Here is an 11,139-nt window from a genome sequence, read left to right on the forward strand (position 1 = left end):
TTTTGTGTTTTATTTTGGGAGTATGTCATAAATGTACTTGTTGGAATCCTTAACTTGTCAGTGGCTCACTCTAGTGTGAAAGGAGGTTGACCTAGAATTATCTCTGACATTAGAGGTCTGAAGGCTATTTAGTAGAAACTGAAGTTTCAGCCCTAATGATTGATAATGACAAATAAAAATGGCCCTTCAACTACATAATTCCTGTTCCTAGTCTGAAAGGAATTTATGGTTTTTTTTTTTAGAATGGAATAGAAAGCAGAAGATTGGCTCTGATTATCTTGCAAGCTAGAAATTCCACTTTGAACAACTAACTTACTGTTTATGCTTGAATCTCTTACTAGTTCACTAGTTCTGGAAGGGCTGATAGGTTTGAGTGCTGCTTCTGAGATACAAACCCAGAATCTAGGTGTAGTTACATTAAGAAGGCAGCCACTATGAAGTGTCCAATCCTGAGAACCTGTAAAACGACAATGGAGTCCAACCCTATTAGGAAAATCCCAATTAATTCTATTAGAGATATCCCAGATCCCTTTTAATCCTGGTCGTTAGACCTTGGGCTAAAAGGAAGATATTTAACACTTGCTGTGTGTCAGATACTCTTGGGTCATTCCACATAACATTATCTTATTTAATCCGTTATTTCCCTGTGAAATACTTTGTGTTGTCCCCATTTACAATTCCTCAAATGCCCAAATTTTTATTCATCTTTTCAGCTTTTATATATCTTATACCCTCCATCTGGAATGGTCTTATTCCTACTCTTTGCCTAATGAATCCCTGCTTGTCCTTCAGAGCTCATCTCAGATGTTACTACTCAAGGAAGCCTTCCTTACCCCCAGGTTTGTTTCCCTATTATACACTGTAGTAACACACTATATCTTAATAAGCACAAGAAATTATATGATTAGTCATTTAATATCTGTCATTCATGCTGAAGTATGACCCCATGAGGATGGGAACTGTATCTGTGTTGTTTTTCTGGGTTATTTATAGTGCCAAGTATGTGTAGTTTCTTACACACTGGTACTCAGTAAGTAATCGGTGTGTGATAGTGGCAAACAAATGCCATAGTCAGGAGTTGAATGCTTGTGTAATAGAACTTCAAAATTTCTTTCTTTAAATTACACCATACCCAGAACCCAGCAGGAAGTTTCTCAGTGTTGCCCAAGAGCTCTTCCTTGACTCTTTCAGTTCTAGATTGGCTATCTAACTATTAAAGTTATTCATTAACCCTAGGTACTGGCTTGGGTGTGGCTCTGAGATAAGGAACTGAAAGTCTTCAACAAACCTCCCTAGCTGTGTGTGGGTGAGCTCTTCAGAGAAGTCCCATCTTTCTGAGCAGCTGTTTTGTAGACAGGTGGTGGGAAAGGGTCCAGGACTCCATGTCCCATTAAGAAACTTTACAAGAGGGACACATCTGGTTTACCAGTGTTTCTGACTTCCTTCTGAGCTGAAAACTGCTTTGTTTTGTAGAAAAGCAAAACTTGGCCATAAACACCTAAAATGAAGAGCCCCCAAACCTTTGAGGAGCAAACGGAATGCATTATAGACTCTCTACTCACAGACTTCTTAGGTCCCACTTGTCAGGTTGCTAACCGGACCCTACGTTGTGCAGACGAAGTAGATTCAGGTAAGGCTCCTGGCCTGAGGTGGTAATTGCAGGTCAACAAGAGAATCTGAATATTCTTACTTATTTCTTCTTAAGTTTCAAAAGGTAAGCTCTAAGCTTTCAGCAATATCTGAAGTCTTTATAGAAGGGAAAGAGATTCTCAGTGAAGGGAGATTTTCTGTCTTCTATTGGTGTTGACAGAATATTGAAGATTTTCTTGGGAGAGAATGATGCCCAAATTGTTTAAAAAGTCTAGAGAACTTTTTTCAACGCCCAGATTCCTGGGACTTGCCATCCCTTCAAGCATTGTGACGAATGTGCCTGTGTTCCCTCTGTTTTAGGAGAGGTCTTCTCTTTTGATGTGGCCATCATTGCTGGTCGCCTTCGGATGTTGGGTGACAAGTTCAATGGAGAATTGGAAGCTTCTGCCAAAAACATCATCGCAGAAACCATTCAGGGACAGGTCAAGTTTCTGCTACTTCCTTCTATTGTTTGCTGCTTTTTTTCTATTTCAGATATCCTTCTCTTACTATTCCTATATGACTGTGACTAGAAATGTTCTGTGAAAGATTTGGGGGCTTAATGCATCCAAGGAGATACAGCAGGAATTCTTCAACTGCCGATTCTTTAGCAGTTAATCAAAGCCTAGGTGGTATTGAGGTGGAGAGCTTTTGGCATAGGCTGATCAGCCTTCAGATTGTTTCTATTTGTTTTTCATCAGAGCTGTGCTTAATGGCATAGAGCATATATATAGCATTTTATTCTTGGTAAAGCATTTTATTCTTTTATGCACCTGTTTTAGTATTTATTTTGCTGGTAGTGGACATCTTTTTTTCCTCAAGGTCCAGCAATAAAATTATATACAGGAAGGATAGGCATTTGACAAATCCGACGCAACGAAGGATAAGTACAGCAGCCACTAGGGCGTATCTGGCTTTTCATCAGTGTCCTGATTCCTGGACTTTGTATGGGATATAAATACCATAGGCAATGTTCTAGAAGAGGTTGCTGATTAATATCAATAATGACAGCTAATATTAACTCATCACTTACCATGTGCCAGACAGTATTCTAAATGCTTTACATTTATTATCTCATTTAATCCTTACACCACTCTATGAGGCATTATAGAAACTGTTATCCACAGTGCAACCTCTCTCATCTGTGTGTAACACTGTGAGAGCAAACATTTAACCCATTTTGTCCACTGCTATATTCACACAACCTAGAACAGAACATGATATACAATAGGCCCTCAAAAAGTATTTTCTGACTTAGTATCCATTTAAGCTGATAAGGAAACTGAAGAATAGGGAAATAAGTAATTAGATTATTTAGTAAGTGTTGAAGTTAGGATTTGAACCCAGACTGATTCCAGAATCACACTTTTTTTTTAAATTGAGGTAGCATTGCTTTATAACTTTACATAAGTTTCATGTGTACAACATTATAATTCCACTTTTGTATACACCACAGCATGCTTGCCACCAAAAGTCTAGTTTCTCTCTGTCACCATAAAATTGACCCCCTTTACCCATTTTGGTTCTTTTTGGTTTTCTAAATTAATTAATTAATATTTTATTTTTGGTTGCGTTGGGTTCTTCGTTGCTGTACGTGGGCTTTCTCTAGTTGTGGTGAGTGGGGGCTACCCTTCGTGGTGGTGCGCAGGCTTCTCATTGCAGTGGCTTCTCTTTGTTGTGGAGCACGGGCTCTAGGCGTGCGGGCTTCAGTAGTTGTGGCCCACAGGCTTTGTTGCTCCGTGGCATGTGGGACCTTCCTGGACCAGGGCTCGAACCCATGTCCCCTGCGTTGGCAGGTGGGTTCTTAATCACTGTGCCACCAGGGAAGTCCCCCCTTTACCCATTTTGACCTCGCCCTATCTCCTGGTCACCACCAATCTATTCTCTGTATCTCTGTGCTGAACCACACCCTTAACCATTATGCTTTATCTTCCTACTGAATGCAGCTCAGGCAGAACTGGACTTATCACACCTAATTGCTTGCACTGAAGCTTTCCTAGGTAGCTGGTAGCTGGATCTACTTTTACTTTTTAATTAAAAAAAATTATTTTGGGGCTTCCCTGGTGGCACAGTGGTTGAGAGTCCGCCTGCCGATGCAGGGGACACGGGTTCGTGCCCCGGTCTGGGAAGGTCCCACATGCCGCGGAGTGGCTGGGCCCATGAGCCGTGGCCACCGGGCCTGTGCGTCCGGAGCCTGTGCTCCGCAACGGGAGAGGCCACAACAGTGAGAGGCCCGCGTACCACACACACAAAAAAAAAACCCCAAACAAACAAACAAATTATTTTGGAAACAGCTTCAAACTCACAGAAAAGTTGAATCGTTTGAGAGTAAGTAGCCAACATGTTGTTCCATCACCCCCTTCAAACAAGGACATTCTCTTATATAACCACAGTCTAACCATCAAAACCAGGAATTTAGCATTGATACATTATCATCTCATCCTCAGATCCCACTCAGATTTTCTCAGACTTTCACTTACAGCTGGCCCTTGAACAACACAGGTTTGAACTGCATGGGTCCACTTATATGCATTTTTTTTCAATAAATAGCACAGTACTACACGATCTGCACTTGGTTGAATCTGCAGATGTGGAACCGCAGATACGGAGGGCCAACCATAAAGTTATATGTAGGTTTTCAACTATGCAGGGGATTGTTTCCCCTAACCTCTGAGTTGTTCAAGGGTCACCTGCATAGCAGAAGGATCTAGGTCAGAATCAGATATTGCACTTAGTTGTCATGTCTCTTTCGTCTCCTTCAATTTGGAATAGTTCCTCAGTCTTTCCTTGATTTTCATGACCTTGACCCTTGACGATTATGGGCCAATTATTTTGAAGAATGTCCCTTAACTTGGGTTTGTTTGATATTTCCTCTTGAATCGATACAGGATATGTACCTTTGGTAGGAATTGCACAGAAGTGTTGCTGTGTTCATTTCACTGCATCCTATCAAGTGGTGCAGATTTCAATTTGTCCCAGTACTGGTGTTAACTTTAATCACTTAAAATAGTGTCTGCAAGGCTTCTTCACTGTCAAGTTAATCTTTTCACCTTTAATTAGTAAGTGTCTTGTAGGGAAGTCCTTTGAAACCATGTAAATGCCCCATTTCTCACTAAAATTTTAATCTATTCATTTATTTATTTTTTATATCAACGTGGACCCATGAATTCCTACTTTATTCAGTGGGTTGTAATCTGTTACTATTATTATTTATCTGTATGCTCAAATTGCCCTAGCTTCCACCTTTCAACCTGGACTGTGTCTTTTTGGCATGTCCCTATCATTCTCTGAGCACTTCTTTAATTTCTGACAGAAGATCTTGTATTTTCCAAGCCCCAGCCTGAAATTAGCCATTCGCCAGGGAGCTCTAGTTTCTTTTAATGGAGAATGCTATTTGGAAACCAGGATCTAGGTACTCTCACCGTGGATGCCCTTCTCGGCTTGTTTAGGTTCTGACACCCTGCTTTGACCACCATGGGTCCCCTACACTACACCACAATAGACCTTACTCAGCCCCATCTAATGACTCTTGGATTGAACTTTTGGGGAAGGAAAGAGAAAGAGGAAAAGCTAATCTATTTTTTACTTTAGAGTTTCCCAGACTTCAGTCATTCAAGCCATACCTTTAGAATTTGACCAACTCTGCTATGATGTACTTCGTATTTTTCTTTCAAATCATTTTGTTTTTCCTTTAATCATTTTGTTCATCCTGAGCAAATCATGGGTTTGATTGGCTGCTTAGGTTTTTTCTAATACCCATTACAATCAATTAAAAATACTAAAGTAAGAAAAGTTTATCCATCTACTTCTTTTTTTCTTCTGTTCTTTTTTTTTAACATCTTCATTGGAGTATAATTGCTTTACAATGGTGTGTTAGTTTCTGCTTTATAACAAAGTGAATCAGCTATACATATACATACATCCCCATATCTCCTCCCTCTTGCGTCTCGCTCCCACCCCTCTAGGTGGTCACAAAGCACCGAGCTGATCTCCCTGTGCTATGAGGCTGCTTCCCACTAGCTATCAGTTTTACATTTGGTAGTGTATATATGTCCATGCCACTCTCTCACTTTGTCCCAGCTTACCCTTCCCCCTCCCCATGTCCTCAAGTCCATTCTCTAGTAGGTCTGTGTCTTTATTCCTGTCCTGCCCCTAGGTTCTTCATGACCATTTTTTTCTCTTTAGATTCCATATATATGTGTTACCATATGGTATTTGTTTTTCTCTTTCTGACTTACTTTACTCTGTATGACAGACTCTAGGTCCGTCCACCTCACTACAAATAACTCAATTTCGTTTCTTTTTATGGCTGAGTAATATTCCATTGTATATATGTGCCACATCTTTATCCTTTCATCTGTGGATGGACGCTTAGGTTGCTTCCATGTCCTGGCTATTGTAAATAGAGCTGCAATGAACATTGTGGTACATGACTCTTTTTGAATTATATCCATCTACTTCTTAAGATTACCTTAGATACAACCAATGTGCACTTGCCACTCTTTGAGAAACACTTGTTTTATTGGATTCCTACACCTGCAGCCTACTGTACTTTTTCAGTGATACTCCACTGATAGATCTCATGTCTTACCCCAGGCAGGAGCTATACTTCAGGACACAGTTAATTCTCTCAGCAAGGCCTGGTGTGCCCAGGATTCCAGCTTGGCTTATGAGAGAGCCTTTCTGGCAGTGTCAGTGAAACTTCTTGAATGTGTGGTCCGTATGACTCCTGAGATGGCAAGACAGGTGGCTACGCCCATGACAAATATGATCATTGGGAACACTGCCATCCGAGAGTATATCCAGGGCCAGGGAGGTTGGGTAAGTATTTTGGGGCCCCTGGCTTTGCTAGACATTTGCATTGTTTTTGTACTAATCTCTGGGACTCCAATTCGTGGTTCTTTCCATCAGTTGGAAACCATGCAGGGAAACTGGCCTTCCAACTTTGCTGAAAATGCCGGGATTTTTTTGCCATGGAAAAGGGGAGGAGTCAGAAGCTCAGCCAGTGGGTCTTGGACCCCAGAGCCAGGCTGCCTAAAATGTTGACTGCTTACTTTGTCAAGCTAATTTCCACTTCCTGTACATAATCATCTATGAAGTATATTAGTGGTGGAGTTCTAATCTCAGTGTGACTTTGCTCTACTGGTAAATTTCTGGGTCTTTTTTCCCTAACATCTTTTGGGTGTGTGTTGAGGAAGTTCAGAATCATCTTACTATTATCTAACAAAAAAACAGTTAGTGACATCTGCTGTAGTGGTAACAGTAGGAGGCATTCTAAGTCCATGTCTTAGTAATCATTAGAACATGTGCTCTCTTAGAGCACTCCCCTTCATTTCCAAGATCAGCAGAAGCCTTAGTAAGAGCTCTCTTCCCTGGAGTTATCTGTGGGTCATTCTGGCTTCTTTAGGGAGTTCCTGAAGACCATTCCTTTGACTGTAGGATATTCATTGTCCTTCCTAGGAAAATCTGGAGAGCTGAAGAAGAGGTGGAGCTGTTTTCCAGCCTGAAAAACTTTGATCTTCTTTGACTGATCGGGTGATAGATCTCTGGCAATTAAAACAGAAACAACCAAATCAAAACCTTCTTTCTCTTGGACAGAACTGAACTTAGCTGAATAACCTGTTTTCTACTGATTGTTAAAGTTAGGAGCAGCTCCCAGAGGTCTGTAGAGATTTTATACTTTCTGTTTTTACATGAGTTTTAATGAGGTTTTGTTGAAGCAAAGACCTCCAGACTTAAAGTAGTGGCTCATCAGTAGTGGAATTCCAGGCAACAGGGCAGGCATTTGCTGGAGATACTGTGGGGAAAAGGGAACACACAGTAAACCATTCCTTCAGATTTAGTCCTGTCCTCTGGTAAGGATCTTGTCTACTAATTTTGCAGTCTAAAGGGTTTCAGGGAGATCTTTGGTTAGAAAACCTTGTTATTTTAAGTTGAGGATTTTCTTTTAAATTCATAACCTAAATCTCATATTAATTTCACCTGAGCCAACTTACTTTATGTATTTTCAAGGCTGGAAGCAAAAAAAATAGCACTTTGTTCATCTGCTCTTCTACTAGGAAGGCCAAAGAGCAATAAAACAGTTGCTGCATTTTTATTGCCACAGGATGCAGGAAGTGCTGGCCCACTTCGGGGACAGTAGGGCCATCCCAGCTTAGATGAGGCTAGCTACATACCACAGTGTTTTTCAAAGTACAGTTTACATACCACTTGCATGTGACCTTATATGTTGCTGATTTCCAGGCCCCATCCGCTAGAGATTCTGATTCTGTAGGGGAGGGCTGGGGCCCAGGTTCCTAACTTTTTAATCAGATCCACTGGTGATTCTAATATACACATAAATTTTGAGAACTGTCACTTTAGAGCAAGGGTTGGGAAATTAGAGCCCACAGGCCCAATCAGCCCACCGCTTTTAAAATTTTTTTTTGTAAAGAAAGTTTTATTGGAATGCAGCTACACTCACTTGTTTACATATTATTTATGGCTGTTTTAGCATCGCAGCAGCAGAGTTGAGTAGTTATAGCAGACACCATATAGCCTGTCCTGTAAAGCTTAAAATATTTACTATCTGGCCCTTCAAGTTTGCAGACCCCTCCTCTAAAGCTAAATGAACATTTCTCCTTGTGTAATTTAAACTCTGTTGCAATCATGATAATTCCAAACAGAGCTGTAGATAGGGTAACTCCTTTTTCAGAATTTCGTCTGAGTGTTTGTTAGTTTTTGCATAGTCCACACTTTCTTTAGAACCTTTGGCAAAAGGAGCTCTATGACTCCTGAGAATTCGATAGAAGGTATACATTTCCCTGGCCCTGCCACAAGTGATTGGAGGTAAAACATATGGTTTCTATGGTCTGTGTATCTCATAGCAGTTCTTAATAATCTCATAGATTAGTAAGCAGTCATCAAATAGAGACTTTTTCATCTCTAAGTCCCCAAACCAGACGATTTACCTGAACATCAAGAAGAAAATCACTACTAAAGCATTACTATACCTATTTTTCTAAGAGAGGCGTTAATGGCTTTGGCTAAAGTTTAACAAAGTTAACCACATCCCCTCCCTTCACCCAGCCAGCCATCTGGCTCCCCTAGATACACAGAAATAAAGCTGTAGTGCTGTTAATGTATTCTGACTTTTTCAAGTTATGCTATTTCCTCTATTCTTCGATAAATCACAATTAGGTTAGTAATCCAGAAATGAGATTTCATGTTTCTCTTTAGTAGAAATTATCTGTTTTTGCTACCAATTTAAGACACTTGATGTATTCCTTTGTCCCTTACATTACTGTAAACTCAGCATGGTGAGTTTTGTGGTATTTGACCTCTTAAGTGAAATCATTATTTTCACTTTGACTAATGCTGTTCTGTTCCTGAAATAAAATTCTTCTCTCTATGCATTTGAACTAATTCTCAGCAAGTGTAATCTAAATTGAATGGTATAGAAATAAGGAGCAGATCGGTGGTTGCCAGGGGCAGGGGGTGGGGGCGGGGTGGGGTAGAGGAAACAGGTGAAGGTCGTCAAAGGATACAAACTTCCTATGAGATGAAAAGTTCTGGGGATGTAACGTACAGCATGGTGACTATAGTTAACAATACTGTAATGTATATTTAAAAGTCGCTTAGAGAGTAGATTTTTAAAGTTCTCACCGTACACACAAATTGTAACTATGTGAGGTGATGGATATGTTAACTTTGTTATGATGATCATTTTACTATATATGTATATCAAATCATTACACTGTATACTTTAAACTTACACAATGTTATAGCTCAATAAAACTGGAAAAAAATAAATTGTAGTATTTTTTTTTTCTGGCCATGCCACACAGCTTGCGGGATCTTAGTTCCCCAGTCAGGGATTGAACCCAGGCCACAGCAGTGAAAGCACAGAGTCTAACCACTGGACCACCAGGGAACTCCCCTATACTGTAGTATCTTGAGATAGAGGATATGGTGCCCCTGGGGAGTATACCAGGCAAATGGGTAAAGCAGCTCTGGCCTGGGTGTTGTGTTTGTTGTTAGGCCACCCTTTATCCTAGGAATGCTGAAGTGATTTGGGCTGCAAGAAGAAGACACTGTAGCCCAGAGATCAAGAAGGCATTTAGGTTGTCTGATTTTAACAACTTAGTTTCACCATAGACAAATCATGTGACATTGGGCAAGTAATCCAATTTCTTTGTGCCTATGTTTCCATAATAGGGTTATTGTGAGGGACAAAAGATACAGTACACTTTGTCAAGGGCTTAGCCCAGTGCCTGGAATATTTTAAGCACTGCTTAAACAATTTGGAGCCCCTGTGGTTTGGAATTCATAAAGTTCTAGCTTGACTTTTTTCTCTCCATTAACTCTGTCTCCCACAAAGGCAAGCCAATCTTACTTTACCTTTCACCTCAGTGTGAGTGATTCCTATGTCTGACTTATTTTCCCTTCTTGCTAAATCCATATCCACAAACTCTAATTCTTTATTTCTATCAACCTTTCTTATCACCACACTTTCCCAGATTACCATCCAACTAGCTCAAATCCTGTCATTTTTCCCTTCTCCCTCCCTCCAGTCCTACTCCCCCAGTTAGTCTTTCTCACTTATTCCTTCCTTTTTGTCCTGACTCTCCCTACAAGAGTTTATAGGGACTCTTGTCCCTGCTTGGACTACTGGCGAAGCCTTCTAGTTGTGCTTTCAACTGATTGTCCTGTTGCAAGCTTGCCCCATTCCAGTCTGTCCCATATACTGCCACCAAATTGGCCAAAGCTGTGATTTCTTTGTCCCTTGTTCTGATTCCGTTTTCGATATGGTATAATTCATTTTGAAATTTTACATGCCACTGAAGGAGATTTTGAGACTTAAAAAAATGTATCAGAAGGAGGCATTTACTTTTTAAAAACTATCATTTTCCCAAAGCATTGCTTTGATTATCATTCTCTTAAAATCTTTCAGTGGAACTTTTGAAGATAATTGGATATATTCATTACCTTGATGATGGCAATGGTGTCATGACTGTGTACGCATGCCAAAGCTTATCAAACCTACACTTTGAAATGTGTAGTTTATTGTATGTCAATACTACCTCAATAAAGTTGTCTTAAAAAAGCAATGGTTTTCCATTTCCCATCAAATAGAGCCTGACTTTTCAGCCTGGTATTCAAGTTCCCCCAGGGTCTGGCCACAACTGCCCATTCTATTGTTATGGCTCTACATGTGTGTAGAGCATTTTTCTCAGGCTCTACTCACATCTTCAAGACCCAACTCAAGGAGGTTTTTCAAGATGGTGGAGGAGTAGAAGGATGTGGAGTTTCTGCCTCTCCACAAATGCAACAAGAATACATCTACAGGGCTTCCCTGGTGGCGCAGTGGTTGAGAGTCCGCCTGCCAATGCAGGGGACACGGGTTCGTGCCCCGGTCTGGGAAGATCCCACATGCCACGGAGCGGCTGGGCCCGTGAGCCATGGCAGCTGGGCCTGCGCGTCCGGAGCCTGTGCTCTGCAACGGGAGAGGCCACAGCAGTGAGAGGCCCG

The 11,139-nt window shown here is 40.8% G+C and overlaps 1 protein-coding gene across 1 annotated transcript; it reads left to right on the forward strand.

Moving 5' to 3' along the window:
* Positions 1-1,503: 1,503 nt before the first annotated feature.
* On the forward strand, positions 1,504-9,057 carry BCL2L15 (BCL2 like 15). Its single transcript, XM_060142401.1, has 4 exons — positions 1,504-1,630; positions 1,951-2,072; positions 6,226-6,450; positions 7,090-9,057. Exons 1-4 carry the CDS (start codon positions 1,504-1,506, stop codon positions 7,105-7,107), a joined length of 492 nt encoding a protein of 163 aa, XP_059998384.1. The 3' UTR covers positions 7,108-9,057.
* Positions 9,058-11,139: the final 2,082 nt, after the last annotated feature.

This window comes from Lagenorhynchus albirostris, chromosome 2 (assembly GCF_949774975.1).
Source record: "Lagenorhynchus albirostris chromosome 2, mLagAlb1.1, whole genome shotgun sequence".
Classification (NCBI taxonomy): domain Eukaryota; kingdom Metazoa; phylum Chordata; class Mammalia; order Artiodactyla; family Delphinidae; genus Lagenorhynchus; species Lagenorhynchus albirostris.